The sequence below is a fragment of the Trichosurus vulpecula genome, chromosome 1 (assembly GCF_011100635.1).
Source record: "Trichosurus vulpecula isolate mTriVul1 chromosome 1, mTriVul1.pri, whole genome shotgun sequence".
NCBI classification, from domain to species: domain Eukaryota; kingdom Metazoa; phylum Chordata; class Mammalia; order Diprotodontia; family Phalangeridae; genus Trichosurus; species Trichosurus vulpecula.
The window spans coordinates 406,431,309-406,452,190 of record NC_050573.1 but is presented as its reverse complement, the minus strand read 5'-3'; the positions used below and the strand labels follow the sequence as shown (position 1 = coordinate 406,452,190).

General features: G+C 33.6%; 1 protein-coding gene across 2 annotated transcripts in view; it reads left to right on the top strand.

Annotated features, from left to right (window-relative positions):
• Positions 1-20,882, top strand: part of PRKAA1 (protein kinase AMP-activated catalytic subunit alpha 1) — a 55,894-nt gene that overhangs the window by 17,850 nt on the left and 17,162 nt on the right. For both annotated transcript variants that reach the window (XM_036765342.1, XM_036765350.1), the window contains exons 4-6: positions 6,096-6,240; positions 10,900-10,987; positions 13,353-13,577. In XM_036765342.1, coding sequence (XP_036621237.1) covers positions 6,096-6,240; positions 10,900-10,987; positions 13,353-13,577 — 458 coding nt within the window. The remainder of the gene's footprint in view (positions 1-6,095; positions 6,241-10,899; positions 10,988-13,352; positions 13,578-20,882) is intronic.

Here is a 20,882-nt window from a genome sequence, read left to right as displayed (position 1 = left end):
GAACCTGTGATCTTGAGGCTACATGTGGCCTTCTAGGTCCTTGGGTACAGCCATTTGACTGAGTCCAAGTTTTACGAACAAATCCTTTTATTAAGGGCATTTGTTCCCTAAAGTTTGGATTCAGTCAAAGGGCCACACTTGAAGACCTAGAGGACCATATGTGGCCTCAAGGCCTCAGGTTCCCTACCCCTGGACTATACCTTCAAGGACCCTAGACTCCCAACCCAGTGTTCTTTTTACCGTTTTGACCAAGTGCTTAGACAGTTGGGCATACTAGTATATTTAACCAATTACAGTATACAGTTATATCTATTTTCTTTTTACTTTCTAGGTCTGATATCATTAGAAATTATTGCACCTACTATGTACCAGGATCCAAATACACCATTTCTCAGCATCTATTAGTTACATTTTATTTATGGATATTGAGGTTGTAACTTTCATGTTTGTAGTTTCATTGATAGAAAGTTTTAGAATTAGAGAAAACACAGTAACTCTCTTCATTTGTCAGGTACCTTCCTAATGCTATGCTAATTTTCAGAATTATGACTTCAGTAACTTTGGCGAGTGTCTTAAGTATCCTCAGATTCAAGTCAGTAAAGCACACATATTTGTGTATTTCTATGTGTTTGAATACACACACATTTAGATTTTCCCTTTTTCCTGCATATTACTCTGCCTTTTTATTCCATTTATTTACTGTTTCTGTTTCCGACATGTTTAGATTTTTTTTTAAAGAAAGGTTGAGGTTAAAAAATTATGAAAAGCTTTGGCTTTTTGGTTATCATAAATTATAATCTTTTTTGAAAATCAGTATTTATTTTCCTTTTCTGTTTTTATCCTTTATATCTTTAAAAACAATTATTTTAGAGGATAGCTCTCTAGGTGATTATGGGGAAAGATTATTTTGGAAATGAAGATATAAAAAACATAAAGTAAAAAGTTTTTTAAAAATCTGTTTTTATAATTTTAAGAGAGACTTTTGTGTTTCTTTCGTGATTTGGTCTTTATGGTACTCTGTGAACTAGGTTTCATTCTATATTTCAGTTGAGGAAATTGAGACAGGAAGAGTTTAGGTAACTTGACTGGGACCAACATTTAGTTGTTATCAGCCAACGTCTCTGATTTTATCTTTGCTTTCCTACTGCCTTGCTCTGTTTATGGTTTGTAGTAGATGTTTACTAAATGTTTATTGGATTGAATATTTCTTTTGCTTTTCCTTTTCTAACCTTACATTTACAAACTTTTCTTTTCCACTGAACCATACTTTTCTCTGTATGATATAATATCCTTTTTTTATAGATTTTTTTCCAATTAACTCCCCTTCAGGAGTTCTTTAATCTTCCCACCAGTGCATTGGGAAAGCTTTTTTTCATGTACGTTTTAAAATGAATGGCCAATTTTTCATCTCTTAGAATGTAATTTTACTTAAAGATTGACAGTCTTTTTAGGGACAGGACATCGTAATTCTTAATTTTTTTCATCTTTCAAAATAACCTCTTAGTTTATTGTTGTTGTTTTCAAACTTCACACAATTTAAGATGTGGAAATTTATATTTAGAATATTTAACACATTAACTTATTTAAGAATATACTAAAATCCCCTGGAAGCGGGGTTAATAGCTTATTTATTAAATGGCACATCATAGCAACAGTATCTGTCGCAGATAAATTTGTGGGGAAATATTGGTAAGTCAGCAAATGTAAATAGATGAGAAGAAAAATATTAATGAACACTAACATTTTCATTAAGATTTTGATGGCATGAGTTATTCTACAAAGATTTTTTTTTAAATAAGCACAGAACAATGGTGGTTATACTTTATAATATGTATTTAACATTTTCTGCATTTAGATTAGAAAGAATGTATGTATAATAAAAATTATAAAGATATAAGCACTAGTGAAAAATATCATCATTACTTTCTGGTCCTCCTAAAACAATTACTTATTTTCTGAATTAGTAATGTCACTTTCCAATACAAATAAGAAATCTTTTAATCTAAATATTTCTGTAGAGCATCTTTAAAAAACTGTGGTTTTGTTGATACTTTAAAAATATCAATAATGCTATGATTTTCTAATCCCTCCCCCCAGTAAAACCTTCTCTTTCTTTTTTATTTTATTTTTTTGTTTTGGCAGGGCAGTTGGGGTTAAGTGACTTGCCCAAGGTCACACATCTAGTACATGTATTAAGTATCTGAGGCTGCATTTGAACTCAGGTCGTCCTAACTCGAGGGCCGGTGCTCTACTCACTGTGCCACCTAGCTGCTCCAGAACCTTCTCTTGTAATCAAGAAGTGCAGTTAAAACAAATTGACACACTGACCGTGTGTGATAGCATTTCCCATTCCATAGGCCATTGTCAGTGGAAAGTGTGCCACAGATAGTAAAGTCATGCTAATAAAATGAAGTTAGAAGTCAAAAAAAATTTAAGCCTTTAAAAATGTTTGCAACCTTTCCCCCCCTAAATTACAGATTTTGATCCATAGTTCTCATCATCACCCCTGTAATGTGCTATATGTAAAATATCCTTTAATAAGTTGGCTCAGGACTACTTTTGCATTAAGAGGCATAATAGGAGCAGTAGATAATGTAATTAAACTACAGCCAGAAATGTTTCTGTAGTATAATCGAAAGTACCATTTCAGTTGCCTCTTAAGTTTGTATTCATTCTTTTTTTTTTCTTAGAAAAGTGTAATGAATTTAGGAATTCTAGACTCTTAGTTATTCAGTATAACTGGACTATTCAAACATAGATTTTTGTTTTCTAATATGGATACTTTTTTATTACATAATCTAATTAGTAGAAACATTACTTATATGTACTTTTTTATTTAATATATTTAGTTTTCAGCATTGATTTTCACAAGAGTTTGAATTACCAATTTTTTTCCCCATTTCTACCCTCCCCCCCACTCCAAGATGGTGTATATTCTGGTTGCCCTGTTACCCAGTCAGCCCTCCCTTCTGTCATAATATGGATACTTTTAAAAAGTATTTTTTTTCACATTGCATTCATTTTGGAATATGCCTCTCCTTCATCTTCTTTGTTACAAACCTCCCTATGTAACAAAGCTTAAAAAACAACAAACCAGTTTAGTAAGATCAATCCCTGCATAAGGCAATGTATGAAACATTCCACATTGATATTCTCCAGTCTCTTCACTGGAAACAAAGAGGTACATTTTCTCATCTCTTTTGGTGCCGTGCTTGGCTATTCTAATTATACAGCGTTCAGTTTCATTTTGTTGTTTTTTCCGTTTATGTTGTTGTCATTGTGCATATTGTTTTTCTGCTTCTGTTTAATTCACACCATGTCAGTCTCCTGATGTTTTTCTGAGTTTCTCATATCTGTGTCTTCTTTTGGCACAGTAATATTCCATTACATCCATATACCATAGTTTGTTTAGCCATTTCCCAGTTGATAGGAATCCACTTTGTTTCCAGTTATTTGTTATCTGTGGATATTTTGGTATAAATAGGAGCTTTCTGTCTTTACCTCCATAGAGAATATATACCTAGCAGTTGGATCTCTGAGTCAGAGAGTATTTTAGTTGCTTTTTTTCACCCACATAATTCCAGATTGTTTGCCAAAATGGGAAAAACAGTTTATAGATCCAGTGGTATGTCATTGTGCTTGTCTTCTTGCAGCCCTTCCAGCATTGACTATTTTAATCTTTTGTCATCTTTGCCAATTTGCTTGGTGAGGTGAAAACCTGGAGTTGTTTTAACTTCAATTTCTCATATCAGTGATTTGGAAAAATCTTTTATGTGGATGCTGATAGTTTTCAGTTTTCCTTTTGAGACTTGTTTGTCCACAGCATGCTAGTTTTTTCCTTCTCCACTGTTTCCCTTTCTATCCTAGCTTCATTGATTTTGTTTGTGCAGGTTTTTTTTTAAATTTCAGGAAATTGAAATTCTACATTTTATTTTTTATATACTCATCTGTCTCTGATTAAGAATTCTCCTACTAACCATAGTTTTGCAAAATAGCTCTTTCTACTCCCCTGAGTTTAAAAACAAAAATAAAGGAACTTTCATATTTAGATCTCATATCCACTTGGAACTTATTGAGATATGTGGTGTGATATTTTTCCCAAATTACTTATCAATTTTCCTAGTAATTCTTGTATAAAAAGGAGTCCTTCCTCAAATAATATGGTTACTTTGAAAGGATCACATCTACAAAGTTGTTTTCCTGACTAGTTTTGTAGATTTGTGGTATTGTGTTTTTTTGGGGAGCGGGAGGACCTATTTGTTTGGTTTTTGCTGAGAAGTATAGTTTTTTCTCCCTACTTCTTCACTTTTGTAGATAATCCATATCTTATGATTTTGCCCTGTTTATTATATTTTCTTGGTCTCTGTCTCTTAATTTTGAGATAAAACATTTTAATCAAATAAGAGTTCAGTGAGATCCAGGAGGCTCTAATGTTTATGTGAATATTTTGGCCATAGGGTCAATGTTACAGAGAGGTAATAGACATTTTTATAGATTTGCAGAATTCTTCCTTTTTTCCCCCCACAGAATTCTTTCTATTAGCTTGCTACCTCCTTGAAGAATTAAGAAGTAAAGTTTTACTTACTCTTTGTATTTACTTTTCACTAGTAAAATAAATACAATCATCCTTTCTTATTGCTTACTACAAATTAATGCTGATCTCAGACATGGAGGCAAGTTTAATAAATTACTTGGTGGTATGAGCTTTGTTTAGTCATGTTGTTTTGTATATAATAGTGGTATATAGTAGACAATCCCACCACCAAATAGGATCATGGGGAACTACTCCCTGTATACTTACATTTTTATTTTGGGCTTGTAATACTTTTCCTTTGCCAATTTCAAAGCAGTCTTATTAACTCATGTCTTTGAAAGTGATGAGGTTAATTAAGCATTATTACTATTTTATAAACAACAGTGAAGACACCAACATTTAGCAGTATTCTAAAGGTATATCAGTGGCAGGGTCAGAAAAAAACATTTGGATGCCTTGATAGTTCAAATAGTGTCATGGTACTATTTTGTCAAATTATTATGTCTTGAAACAAAAATGGCCTAATTACATTTTTCTTTATAATGCAAATATTACCATAGCACATTTGCCCTTTTTTTTGAGCTGGAGAAATTTAGTAATTGTGACTGTTTAGGTGAGTGAAATAAACACAGTTGGTTTTGCTAATTATATTTTTTCTCTAAAGAAATTGTTATAAGGGATTGTGGAAGTGGGGAGAAGTATTTGGAAATGAAAATTGCATAAAACAAAATATAGAAATTTTTTTTAAAGAATTAGACATTAAGTTTCTGCCATGAAAAGGGCAACGTATGAAGTGCTAGAAATACAAAGATAAAATGACAGCCCCTTGCCCTTGAGGTTTCTGCTAGGGAAATGTGACATGTACATAGATAGTCCAAGGTAGGGAGTGGTGATTCAAAGGAGATCTAGCCAGAAAGCTCCAGGAAATTTTGGAGAGAGTCATGGATTACTTGGCGTCTGAGCCTTGAAATGGGAGAAAGATTCTGAAAGTTAAGAGATGAAGAAGAAAGGAATGAATTCTAGGCTTTGGGGAGGGGAGGAATTGGGATTTGTCAGTACAAAAAGCATGATGATGATAACTTAGTCTTCCGTAAAGTAAGAGGCAGAGTTACCTATTGGACAGAAGAATGTGAGAGTGGTATTAGGGATTTTTGGGGAGAAGGTTTGGAAGAGCTGCCATAGGGAGTGTGACATGGATGTATAGTTTTATTCACACAGAAATTTAGCATCTATAGGTGCTGGAGTGAATATCTGTCAAATACTTAGACTGCTGACCTTACAAGGTTGTTGTGAGGAAATAAATTTGTAAATTTTTGAATCATCAATGGAAGCTGTTATTTACTCTCTCTTGTAAGCTCACAGAGGGCAGAAATGATGTCATTTTTAACCTTTTTATCCCCAACATTGTCTGTGTTATAGATGTTTAATAATAAGTGTTTGTTGGGTTTAATTGAAATTATTCATGTGCCTGTTAATGGGAAGTATATATGGAAAGATTTATATTGCTTGATAGTATTCTTTCAGAAGGGATCCCTTAAAATGTTTTTCTCCTTTTCTTTAGCTGGATGAGAAAGAGAGTCGGCGTTTATTTCAACAAATCCTTTCTGGTGTGGATTATTGTCACAGACACATGGTTGTCCATAGAGACTTGAAACCTGAAAATGTACTGCTTGATGCACACATGAATGCAAAGATAGCTGATTTTGGTAAGAATATTTTAAAATTTAAAATGTCAGTTCTGTTATTTACTTATTTATGCTATCTTAGATTACTTTTACTCACATAAAGTATTGCACTAGTCATCCAAGACCATGATCTGTCTCTTTGCTTATCAGCCAATTAAAACAGCAGAGAGGAGTCAAAGGAGTTTTCTCTCCTACTGTTCAGTTTTATAACCCTTAAAAATTTAGATTGAGTGTTGTGACAGTAGATTGTATGACAGTAGCTTGCCAGGAATTTCTATGAAATTATATTCGCAAAAAAATGCAAAGGTTGTAACATAATTACATTTCATTAATATTCAGTTCCTGTTTTTTCTTTTTATGCTGTTTGAGGAATCTTTTAAACAATATACTCTGTTATGCCATGTTCAGTTATTTGTCTTATATAAGCTTTTAAATAAGTAATTTTCCTGCTTAATTGTAGGAATTTTTTCATTCTTGATACAGATAGCCAAAGAAATAACAGTTTGTTTTGACTTTCTTGTTCAATGCTTGATTAGAAATGTTCTGCTTAACAAACTTCTTAACTATTTTTAGTCCAGTAATTTGTTATTTTAACATTTTTTTTTGCAGTAAACATTTATACAGGGTGTCCCAAAAGTCTTAGTGCAATTTTAAGCTATTAAAACTATTTAAGCTTAAAATTGCACCAAGATTTTTGGGACTCCCAGTATGCATCAATTTAGATAATGGTGTATTAGAAATATATTAAAATTTATTTTGTGCAATTATCTTTTGGGGGTACTGTGGCTTTATTTAAAAGTTTTTAAAAGGGTGAATCCTAAACAGATGAAACAATGAATGGTGTACTTTTGTAACATCGTGATATTTCTGCTGGATATTTTCTTTTAGTATCTTTCATCTCTACAGAAAAAACTTTAACTTTTTAAATAAATTGCATAAATGAGATATAGTGCTCATATTTAGAATAGTAATTGTACACTGATGTTTTCTTCAGGTAACTTACATATATTCCAGTGTACTATATTCCCACTTAAAAGAATTTGTAGCATTATACAACAGACATACAACGTCCAGTGTATGTTATTGTTAACATGTAATTCTAGCTTCTCAATTCCATCTCTGTAGCATCATTGGAATTCATCTCTTCCTTGATTCCACTACTCTTATACAAGCTCTCATTATCATCTGTCTGGACTGTCATAGTAACCTCCTGATTAGTCTTTCTGTTTTCCACTTCCCTCCTCCCACCCCGCAGTCTATCCTTCATCTTGTGAGCAAAATAATTTTCTCATAGATAAGTTTGGTCGTAGCATTCCCACTCATATTTTCTCTATGACCTCCCAAGTGAGTTCACATTCCTTTGCCTGGCATTCAAGGCATATCCTGTTACCACCCTACCTTTCCAGTTTTAGCTCATATTTATTTTCTTCCATGTTTCAGCTAAACTGAGGAAAGAACACCTGGAAATTAAGGGAGTCATGAATTATTTGGCATCTGAGCCTTGAAGGAAGAAAGATTCTGAAAGTTAGTAGATGAGGAAGAAAGTGTTGTAGGCATTAGGACAGGGGAGGAATTGGGGTTTTGTGAATACAGAAAGCATGGAGATGATAACTTAATCTTCTGAATACTCATTGCTCTCATGCCTGTGCTCAGATGTTTTCTATGTCTGCTTTCTTTGCTTGTTAAATTCCTACTCATCCTTTAACACCCTACTCAATGCCTTCCCTTCTATGAAGCTCCTCTTATTTCCTACATCAGTAACAATCTTCCTCTTCAGTTCCTATGTAACCCTTTATTTTGTAACTTTTATATACTTAATGTGTCCTATTATGTATACTATAGGTATCTGTCTTGATGTCTTATCTGTCTCCTAGAGTATAAACATCCTGAAGACAAGGACTGTGTCCCCCGCAGTTTTTCATTTCCTTCCCATGGTGTGCTGTGCACAGTAGGCACTTAAAATGTTGTATTTGTAAAACAGAAAGTAGTATTAGTGAAGGGGTATGTAGTGTGTGTGTGTGTGTGTGTGTGTGTGTGTGTGTGTGTGTGAGTGTGAGAGAGAGAGAGAGAGAGAGAGAGATATCTCTTGATGCTGTGGAAATGGGAAGAATAGAGAGGGTATATTAATGAACAGATCTTCAGGTATTAAGTGGTATTTTTTTAATGGTCACCACTGGTAAAGGAGAAAGGAAGAAACCTTTTCTTCTTTTTGTGTCTTTACTCATTGAGAACATAGAAGAAAGCTAATATGGCAAGGTTGTTGAATGGGACTAAATTATGTAAAACTTGAAATTATGAAAAGGAACGTTATTTGAAATAATTTTGACCATATAAAATTAAGAAAAATTACAGAAATTTGAAGAGAGGAAGGTCATAGATATAGCAGGGAACAGGTCAAAATATGAGTCACATTTTTGAGAGAATTATATTTATTGCAAAGAATACCTTATTGATAATTGAATATATAGAAGAAAGTATTCAAATCCAAGAGAATGCTCAAGCATTTTTATGAGTTTTGAACCAGAAAACTTTAAAAACCAGGGGAAGGTATATGGGCATGTACAAAAGCCATCAAGAAAGCAAGCACAGATTATATTAGAGTGAATGAAGGGGAATGATAGGAGATAAGGTGGGTAAGACAGTGGAATAAGTTTGTAGAGGAACCTTGAATGCCACATAGAGAAGTTCAAACTTTATTTGGCAAGCAATAGGGAGCTATGGAAAAAATTTTTATCAGGATTGTGACATGAGCAGGTGTTGTCCGGAGTGGGAAGCTGACTGTTCAGGGTTTGTCTGGACCAGATAATCCAGAGATTTCAGTTCTTGGTGCCATATTTTCATATGGATCATCAAGTTAGAATGTACCCAGATGGTTTTGGGACTATACTCCCTACTTTACAATGATTGGTTCATGGAACCAGGATTGGTTGAACCTAGGTAAGAGAAGACCTGAGGGAAATATGACTGTCTTCAAATATGAGAAGGAGCTGTCTTGGTGAAGAGCCTTGGATTTGTTCTGCTTAGCCCTAGAGTTCACCCCTCCTGGAAGCAATAGGGGAAAATTATTGAGAAACTGAAATTCAGCTGTCCTGAAGTGGAATGCATATGCTTGGGAAGTAGCATGTTCCCTTCACAGAAGATTTGCAAGTGGAAGCTGGATAATCACTTGTTGGGCATGTTATTTATGTTCTGGTATTGTTCAGATTAGATGACCTCTGAGGTCCCTTTCAATTCTGAGTCTGATAACCTACCAATGATTTCCTTGATTAATACTTATAATTTGGACCGCCGTACTGTTGTGTAACTGAAAATTACTTTATTTCCTTGTGCCTTAATTAATTAAAAAAAATCAAAACCAAAAAAACATATATGCATCACATAGTACCCATAGCAGGAGGTAGATATCAAATTTAGATAAGAAAAAAATCCTTGTCCTCATGGAGTTTATAGTCAATAATGGAAAAAATACTGATGTAGATACTATAATAAAATACAAATTGTGAAGACTGCATAGTAGTTAGGCCTCATGCAGAAGTTTGAAATAAACTTTAAAGGAAACAGGATTATAGAAGGCTCAGGTGAAGAGGCAGTACATTCTTGGTATGAGGGACAGCCTGTGAAAAGTCAAGGAAGTCAGAAATTGGTTATCATGTCTGAGAAACAGCAAGAAGTCCAGTCTGGCTAGACCTTAGAGGACAGGAAGGGGGAATAATGCTGAGAATACTGGAAAGATAGATTGGAGAGAAGTTGCAAAGTCGCAAAGGAACTTAAATGCCAAACTGATCTCAGAGGTAATAGAGAGCCCTTGGAGTTTATTGAGCAGGGGACTGTCATAGTCAGATGTATGGCTTAGTATTATCACTTTGGCAGCTGTGTAGCAGGTAGATTAGAGTGGAGAGACTTGAAGCAAGGATGCCGGGATAAAGGTGATGAGGTGAACTAGGATGGTGTCCTTATAGGGGTAGAGAAGGGAACAATTTTAAGGTACTGTGAAGGTAGAATTGCAAGACTGATTGGTTACATGAGGTGAGGAGTGTAGGATGACTGACACATTGTGGACCTCTGTGACCTGAAGGATGGTGGTGCCCCCAACAAAAATAGGAAAATTCAGAAAAGGGTTGGGTTTGTGGGGAAAATAATCCATTCTGTTTTGGACATGTTGAATTTGAGAAGCCTGTAGTACATCTAGTTGTACTTGTCCCTTGGTGATACGGGACTTGATGAATAGATCTGGATCATAGAGATGGTAACAATAATAATAATAATGCGTGGGAGCTGATGACATCATCAAGAGAGTTATATAGTTTATTATGAGAACTAGGACAGTGTTAATAGATACATTTAAATTTCCGTTTTTATATTCAGCTTTTCCAGATTCCTGTTTTTCTGGTCTTTTCTTAATTGATAAACTTTTTACATACACAGTGTATCCTATTAAAATAATCAATAGCTTACATGTCTACTATTTAAATACTAGCTTTACATTCAAGGTAAAACGATCATATTGCATGTTGAAATGATTAAAATGTTTAAATGTTTGGGGATGGTAGTGATGATAATTGATTTTGTTGAAGCAGAGTACAGGCTGAAGCTTTAGTCATTAAATGCAAACCCTCAGTTGTTAAAAACAATTTGGTGCCACTGGGAAATCCTTGAGTAGCTGCTTTTGTGCACTTTCAGGTCTTTCAAATATGATGTCAGATGGCGAATTTTTAAGAACAAGCTGTGGCTCTCCCAACTATGCTGCACCAGAAGTAATTTCAGGAAGGTAGTGTTTCCTTTTTGTTGTTGTTACAGCCCCTATCCTTTAGAGTTTGTTAGTCTACAAATGTCATATTCCCAGTGAAGGAGAAGATAGTAGTTAGAATTTTCACTTTTTTTCAAATCTGTTAATTTGAAATGTTCTTAGTTTTATTGTATGTAACAATAATAAGATGTACCTTATTTTATGATACAATAAGGTTTTGTAGAACATGTTTGATAAGTTTAATAATCCCATTTATGGTAACATGCATTGAGGTACAAGCTAAAATTCTGCTAATGTAAATGTAGTATGTATTTTAGTTTTCGTAATTTTTCCCTAATGTTCTTAAAACACATGAAGGAATGGTACATTTTAAAAAGTACATTAAGGCATAAGAGTGTAATAATGTAGATCTATATAATGCTTTAGAAAAGTTTTCCTTAGTCATGCTATCAATCTAATAAAATTGAAGTTCAGGTTCAAAGCATTTTTATGAGCATTAATTAAGCTTTATGAAAATGGTACTTGATAGAGAAATTGCTTTAAGTGTTGATTAAAACTTGTGACAGTTAAAGTATCCTTTCATTTAACTTTGGACAAATCACTTCACCTCTGTGGACCTCAGTTTGTTTATCTGTAAAAAGACAAAGTTAGACTGTTATTTCTAAGGTCCTTTCTAACTCTAAATCCTATGAGCATCTGAAACTACACCTGCCACTTTAAGTCTACAGGTACCACAGCATTGAAAACACAATCCCCATTAAATATTGTTCAGGATTCTTGCTTTGTTTGCACTTAACAGATGGAATTGTTTTAATAGATTAGAAGGCAAAGAAAGCATGAAATTAAATATTATTGAAGCAAAACTATTTTCACTAGTTTTTTCCCATTAATTTTTAGTAACCTACCTAAAATATGTTTTTATTTTTTTAAACAACTTCTTGTGTTCTAGCTCTTCAAAATTGTTGTGGCAATGTTTTGATTACTTCGAAAATCACTGAGGAAGAGTAGTTACATGAACAATATTTATTTCCCTACCTGCTTGTCCAGAGAAATGGTGTTTGTGTGATTGCCCTTCTTTGAATAAAGCACATGGATTAATTTTAAACCTACCAACCTTCATCACCTCCTCTTTATAGCAACATGATGTGCAAAATCCCTGACTCCTTTCCCCTGGCTTTCATTTGTTTTGTCTGTTGTCTCTTGTCTGTCACAGTTTGTTATGTCGTAATCATGTTTTGGAAAGGCAGTGGTGGTTAGGACCTAGACATTGTGGACATTTAACATTAAATAATTGGCTTTATCATATTAAAAATAGAATGTACCTATGCTATGGAATATTACTGGACTCTTTTTCTCTGTCCTTGGACAGGTTTTTTCTGCCAAACCTAGAATGAATAGCAGTTAAGACTGGCAATATTTAAAAACCTTTTAACTTATGAAAGAACATTCTGATAATTGGAGCAATTAAAATTTATCAGTTTAAATAGAGAGAAACCATTCCACAGTGTTAATGCATTGCTCCTGGGGGAAAAAAGACATGAAACAGAAAGTGGTAAAAATGACTGGTTTTAATAATTTTATAATAATGAATTCAGCAAATGTTTATTAAATCCCTACTATATGCTAATAAGGTAATATTCATAACAAGATATATTATGTTGATCTCAGTTTGTGACTAGTTAGTTGAAATAATTAGAATATCATGTTGGTGATGCCAAATTCTGAGTCATTCCCTTTATATGCTAACTAGGTTTTCTTTATTTCTTTAGCACAGACCACACCATTAGTCTTGTAATCTGCAAAAATGGGGATGATGATAGCACCTGCCTCCTAGGGTGGTTGTGAAGATAAAATGAGATAATATTTGTAAAGTACTTTACAAACCATAAAGCACTGTGTGAGTGCGTATTATTATTAATCTTGGTCAGCTTGACCTGGAACTCTATGTCTGGTCACAAAGGAACCTAAGTGAGAGTATGGCTCTAAAAAGTTCAAGACTGTCATCATGAATAAAAAACAAATTAAGGCACATTCTCTACTTATGATGTATCTCTAATGAAATTTTTTTGTTCAAGGGTGCACTTTGGTGCTCACAGTTCGCTAATTTAAAGTGAAGAAAAATGCTGTTAGTAATAATTTGTCACAGGTTTAAGAAGCTTGTCAGAATGAGATAAATCTATAAATTTATATGTTGATGTTCTTTGTTTTAAAGATTGAGAATACTGATAGTAATTATGTTCTTCTATTTGGTGTGCCTGCAAAGACCATTTTCTGACTAATATGATTTTTTTCCATACAGTGCAAACTTAAACTTATGATTAATTCTCTTTTAGATAATAATTAAACATACAAAATTCCATATTATTTAATGGCATGTTTTTTCCAGGTTGTATGCAGGTCCAGAGGTAGATATTTGGAGCAGTGGTGTTATTCTCTATGCTTTATTATGTGGCACCCTTCCATTTGATGATGATCATGTGCCAACCCTTTTTAAGAAGATATGTGATGGGATCTTTTATACCCCTCAGTACTTGAATCCTTCTGTAATTAGCCTTCTGAAACATATGCTGCAGGTGGATCCCATGAAGAGAGCCACAATCAAAGACATCAGGTAAAAAAGCAGCAATTGTGTTTCCTCAGCAGGTTTAGAAGTTCTTCATACAGACTAATTTTGAATTCATTGTTTATATTTTACTACTGTTGAGTGCTATCATTATCTTTTTTTAAGAGATAAAAGTAGTTTTTATTGCCAAAATTCTTAATTGGAATAGAGGAGAGTACCTCTAGTTGATAGTTAAATGCTACTATAATGTCCAAATACACAAGAAGTAGAATTAAAGACTTAATCCACTTGAGTATTCAGAAAATTAGGAGATTGGTGGGGGTTTCACACTACCACTTGGTACATGAAGGTGTAAATTAAGAAAGCCCCTCATCCCAGATATGAAAACGGCCAGGCTTCCTTCTTCACCCTGTGGCGAAGGAGAGTCTTTGGGCCTTATTTGGGCAGGCAGTTGGTGATGGGGTCATGATAGGGATTGCTATAAGTACAGAGTTCATAGAGCAGTTATGTGAGGGACATATATTCTCATTGTCCTTCCGCACTTCACTCCTCTGTCAGCTTCCAGATCTCTCCAAAGTGAGGTGTTTTCTTGCTCCAAGCTCTCCTATTCCTCATGAAGTTTATCACCTTTTTGGGTCTGCTTCTCCTGACTTCTCTGAGCAGCAAGTCTTCTCTTTTTTTTCTTCTGGACCTCTGGTCATCATTCTCAGGGCTTTGAAGCTGTTGCCAGTTCATGTAAGTAGAGATACATTTCTGTAGGATGCTGTTGGTGACTGGGAGCCCTTTTGACATGCCAGGAACTCGGCTCTCACGTACCAGTAGGGCAGGGCTACACATCTTCTGGGAGCCATTATTATCTTTAAAATAAGGAACTTGACAAATCTCTACCCCTTTTGCTTTAAAATTCTTTGATTCTTTTGCAAATTGATGGGAGTTTGAAAGAGAATCTCTAGGTTTTTATCTTCAACCAAACATTGCAATAAAAATGTGATGGGAATTAGAATGATTTTGAGACTGAGGACATATTCAGTTATATAGTCTTGGATGCATAATACCCAATATGTAAGATTGGATACAACTTTATATAAAATATTGGTGGAAAGTATTAACTAAATAATAGAATATTTCTTTTAGTGCTTTGGTGGATCCTTGATTTTTAGGGGGTGGATTCATGATTTCTGCTGATGCAGATCTCAAGTTCCATGCACCTTCTTCTCTTGTGCAAGTCTTGTCAGTGTTTTCCCAGAGAACCTTTACATTGGATCTATTCAGTGGGCTGGAAACTTTCTTCTTTGGCTAAAGTTGCACTTTGCACTTGAGCTGCCCATCTGTTCCTTCATTATCTTTATATGACTGATCTGCCCTTTTGTCTATTGGGTATAAGTGGATATCAAGATGTTTCTAACAACTTTAGTGCCAGAGGTGGTATTTCTTAAGTTTTTTCTTGAGTACTTTTTCAAAATCTTTGAATGTGTATACTGTGTTATATATCTGTTTTCTGGGGAATTAATACTTTTTGAGACCAGGTAAAAGACTGTTGGATTCTGAACTACTTAATGCTACATACTCTATCCTATTGGTGAACTCAAGACATTAGAGTACTACCCTTCAATAACTGACATGCTTCTACCATTTATGTTCAGACAGTAGTTTAAAAAAAAAGAAATTGAGAGATCTAGTCTATTATAAGAGCCTCCTCAAATTTGGATATATTATACGAAAGTAAGGCTTAAATAGGGTTGGAGTTTAAATTTTTAAAATGTATATAATATATTGAAACCAGTATTTACTTTAGAATCAGGGGTTCTGGATCATAAGTTTTTCCAAAGAAAAACTAGTAAAGATATGATCATTTCTGTGGCTAAGAAGGTGAGGACACCACTTCTCCTCAGTTTGAGGAGGCTATGGATGCCTAGCCTCAGGAGTGTATATGGGAAGTTTTCATAGCCATAGAGGAAAGAATAGCCAAGAGTAGAAGACAGCCAGAGATAAGCTACTGGGAGTACAAGAGTAAAGGGTGAAAGGAAGAAAGTCCCAAAGCTGGGTGTAGGCCTAGCTGCTAAGTGAACAATGATATTCAGAAAGGCAGAGGAAAAAAATGAATAAAATTTTTTAAGCAGCCAAACTATATTGAAAAGATATTATAGTATGAAATCCTAAATGAAAAATAATTTTCTAAGTTCTCTGAGGAGTTTGGAACAAGTAAGAATAACTAATAGGAAATTCTAGACTGGTTCAAAAATGTCCTTAAGGAAGGTATTAAAATAGAAATTTGGTCAGTAATCAGAGCTCTCAAAGCAGAAGTAATAAAGACAATAAATGGTGTAGACAACTTAGAAAATATTATATGATGGAGAATCTCTCTAAAGTCTTTGAAAAGAGAATGATAGATTTGAAACTCAGAAATACAGAAGTGAAAAAAATTGGCAGAAAAAAAGCAAACTACAATAACTTTGAAAGAACATATGAATTCTGTATAGCAAGTGACTCATCTTGAATAAAGAGGATGCTATGCTTATTTAAGGAGCAGAGGTCTTCCAGAAGAACAGGATGAAGTTTTCAAAAATTATTTTTAATTAAAAAATTTTAAAATAACATATTAAATTGGGAAAACTATGCAGAACTTTTGAATACTATGTATTAATCATTCAGATCCATAAATCCTTTCCAGAGAAAACCCCAAGCTTAAAATTCTGAGGCACATTAATAATTGCATTTCAAATTTGCTATACTAGAAAACATGTTGCAAGCAGTGAGGAGAAAAGAGGAAAGACAGAGAAAGAGAAGAAATAAGCATTTATATAGTGCCTAATGTGTACCAGGCACTATGTTAAGAGCTTTTTACAAATTTAAATTTAAAGTCATATAATTAAAGATTGCTTTATGGTTATGAGAAATTGAATAAAAAGAATGAAATAGAATATTCCTTCCCTTCCTCTTCCCCCTCAAAAAAGTAGCTCAGATTGCAAAAATAGCATAGCCTGCAAAGCCGAATGTAATCACCAATGAAAAATGATGGACTTTTAGGGGGAAAAAAGAGGCATTTAAGGAATTACTCTAAAACAGAACAAGGAAGGACATTCATATTGCAAACTTTTCAAATAAGAGAAACATAAGAAAATAGTAAAATTATAAAATAAAATAGTAAAATTATATCCAGAAAAGACCTAAATAATGAAACAATCGTCATGTTTATAGATTATTGTTTAAAGAAAGAAAGAAATAGAATCGAGGGGTGAAAGAAGAAAGAGGAAGGATTTAAGGAGGGAACTATTTAAGGGGACCCTAAAGAACTGGGAGAAGGGAAGGAGGAAGTATTTCATTAATATTCTGTGGACTAAATTCAGTGCTTCCCAGTAAGGCATACAACCAAGTAAAGTAGAAAGATTGTTAGAATTGGAGACATAAGGCCTAGGAAAAATAACATAAACATATTTAAAAAAAAACAATGATAATTATACCCTTACTCAAACTGCATAATTATATCAATAGAGTCAGGAAAAATCCTATGATAAAGTACAACACTTTTATGCTAAAATGCTGTGATACATAGATGTAACAGGGCCATTTTTTTGGGAGGGGGGAAGGCAGGGCAATTGGGATGAAGTGACTTGCCCAAGGTCACACAGCTATTAAGTGTGTCAAGTGTCTAAGGCTTGGTTTGAACTCAGGTCCTCCTGACTCTAGGGCCGGTGCTCTACTCACTGCGCCACCTAGCTGCCCCAACAAGGCCATTTTTAATATGATCTATAAAAGCATGTGTAAAACCAGAAGCTAATGTGATTTTCAAAGGAACAATACTGTAAGATTTCCTAATAAGTATGGGAGTAAAGCAAGGATGTCATCTCTTACTGCCATTATTTTACCAAAAATACTAGTAATAGTAATACAAGAGGAAGAAACTAAAGATATAAATATTAGCAATAAGGAGATAAAATCATCTTTGCAGATTACAGTGAATTACTTATAAAATCCCGGAAAATCAGCGAAGAAATTGAGACACTACTTCAGTTAAGTAGCAGCAGACAAAACCAAAAATATCATCAACATTTTTATGTGACAAAAACATTACAGGAACAAAGATCAGGAAGAAATAATACAGAAATTTCATTCAACACAATTTCAAGATGCATAAATTATCTGGGGAGGCAGTCTTCCAAGGGACACTTAAGATTTGTAAGTACTATTCTGTAATGTTCTTTATAGATACAAAATAATTGGAAGAATAGTTATTGTTCATGTTTGGACCACTCCAGTATAATTGATTTTTTTTCCACTCAGTTTCATTTTATTTTCTGTTCCACATTCTCTTCCATATTCCTCCTCCACCCAATGAGAAGATGAAAAAAAAAGCCATTTAAAATATATATGGTCATATAAAACAAATTCCTCCATTATAGAAATGTCCAGAAGAAAAAAGAAAAGAAAATATGCTTCAGTCTGGCTTCTAAGTATGTCAGTTTCCTAACAACTCCAGTATAATTTAAATGATGATACAAGCTAAATTTATATATATCAAGTGCTTTGTAAGTCAGATTTCCAAGGGGTTACTTTGTAGACAACTAGATGAAGTAATAAAATTCTTTTGGGAATACAAAAGGTCTGGAACCTTAAACAATAATAATGGTGGAGAATTCTTAACCAAGCAAGAGACAGAGGAGATCACAAAACTAAAATAAGAAATTCTAATTACCTGAAATCAAATAACTTCTCCAGAAACAAAATCAATGTAGTTGGGATAAGAAGGAAAATTGTAAGTTGGTTAAAAAAATTTGCATATAATATCTCTGATAAAGTTCTGATATTAAAGATATATAGAGAACTAGCTCAAATAAATTGGAAAAGAGCTATTCTGTAATTGTTACGTGCCCAAAAATAGGAGTAAATTGTTTTCAAAAGACAAACTAAAAAATCTTAACCAAATCAAAGCTTGCTCCAAATAATTATTGAGGAGAAATTCTAATTAAAACAACTCCAAGTTTCATCTCATATCCAGTAAAATGGCAAAGATGACAAAAGATAGAAATATCCATTTATGAGGAGAAATGGAAACTATACTACTATACTATTGATGGAGCTATGAACTGGTCCATCCATTCTGATAAACAATCTGGAATTATACCTAAATACATACATACGTACATATTTTAAAGACTAAAAATAGACCTTGATTCAGAAATCCTATTGGTGGGCCACAACCATAGTCATTATAGCACTTTTGTGGTACCAGAAAACTAGAAACACTATGTGCCTGTCAATTGTGGAATGGTTAAATTGTGGAATATGAATGTAATGGAGTAATATTGTTCTGTAAGAAAAAATCACTTTGAAGAATTCAGCAAAACATGGGGAAACTTTAGATAAGCTTATTCAGAGTGAAGTAAGCAAAATCAAGAAAACAATATACACAATGTCTATAAAAATGTAAACAGAATAATAAGACAAAACTGAACACTGTATGATTATAACGACCATGTTAAACTCTGGTGAAGAGATGAGAAAATGCAGATTCTTTCTTTCATTAGAAAGGAAGGGGACTATCGGTGTAGAATGTTGCATGTGGTATCATATGAGATTTGTGTGTTAGTTGGGTTTGCTCAGTTTTAAAAATTTTTTTTTCCAATTACATGTAAAAAACCAATTTTTAACCTTTGTTTTTTACAATTTGGAGTTCAAAATTCCCTCCCAAGCTCCCTCCTCTTCTCCCTCATTAAGAAAGCAACAGTTTGATAAAGGTTATACATGTGCAGTCATACAAAACATTTCCATATTAGTTGTATTGTGAAAGAAAACTGACAAAAAACTCAAGAAAAATACAGTTAAAAGACAATATGTTTTGATCTCCACTCAAATTCCATCAGTTCTTTCTCTGGAGGTGGACAGCGTTTTTCATCCATAGGTCCTTTAGAATTGTCTTGGATCTTTGTATTGCTGAGAATTACTAAGTCATTCACAGTTGCTCTTATGTGTACAGTGTTCTCCTGGTTTTGTTCACTTCACTTTGCATCAATATGTGTAAATTTTCCCAGGTTTTTTTGATAGCATCCTACTCACCATTTCTTATGGCACAGTAGTATTCCATCACAATCATATACCACAACTTGTTCAACCATTCCCCAGTTGATGGGCATTCCCTCAATTTCTAGGTCTTTGTCACTGCAAAAAGAGCTGCTATAAATATTTTTGTACAAATAGGTCCTTTTCTTTCTTTTTTTTGAAATTTCTTTGGAGTACAGAGTTAATAGAGGTATTGTCAGGTCAAAGAATATGCACAGGTTTTTTTTATAGCCCTTTGGGCTTAGTTCCAAGTTGCTTTCTAGAATGCTTGGATCAGTTCACAACTCTACCAAGTGTTTTAGTGTCCCAATTTTCCCACATCCCCTCCAACATTTGTCATTTTCCTTTTCCATCATGTTAGCCAATCTCATAGGTGTAAACTGGTACCTAAGAGTTGTTTTAATTTGCTTTTCTCTAATCAATAGTGATTTTGAGCATTTTTTCATATAATTATAGATAGCTTTGATTTCTTCATCTGAAAACTGCCTATTCATATCCTTTGACCATTTATCAGCTGAGGGATGACTCATACTCTTATAAATTTAACTCAGTTCTCTATATATTTGGGAGATGAAGCTTTTATCAGAAATACTTGCTATAAAAAATTTTCCCCAGTTTTCTGCTTTCCTTCTATTCTTGGCTATATTGGTTTGTTTGTACAAAATCTATTTAATGTATTATTCATATTATTTAATCTGTTATGCTCTTTATATCTTTGTTTTTCTATATCTATATGTTTATCTGTATCTTTGTTTATCTCTTTATATCTCATTTAGTCATAAATTCTTCACTTCTCCATAGAGCTGATAGGTAAACTATTCCATGCTCTCCTAATTTGCTTATGATATCACCCTTTACGTCTAAATCATCTGCCCATTTTGACTTTATGTTGGCAGATAGCATTAGATGTTAATCTATACCTAGTTTCTGACAAACTGCTTTGTAGTTTTCCCAGACGTTTTCATCAAATAGTGAGTTCTTGTCCCAAAAGTTTGTATCTTTGCGTTTATCTAACATGACGTTACTATGTGTATTGTGTACCTAATGTATTCCACTAATCTACCACTCTTTTCTTAGCCAGTACCAGATTATTACTTTGTAATGATTGTGATGATTACCACTTTGTAATACAGTTTGAGACCTAGAACAGCTAGGCTACTTTCCTTCACATATTTTTTCGTTAATTCCCTTGATGTTCTTGACTTTTTGTTCTTTCAGATGAATTTTATTAGTTTTTTCTAGCTCTATAAAATAATTTTTGGTAGTTTGATTAGTATGACACTGAATAAGTAAATT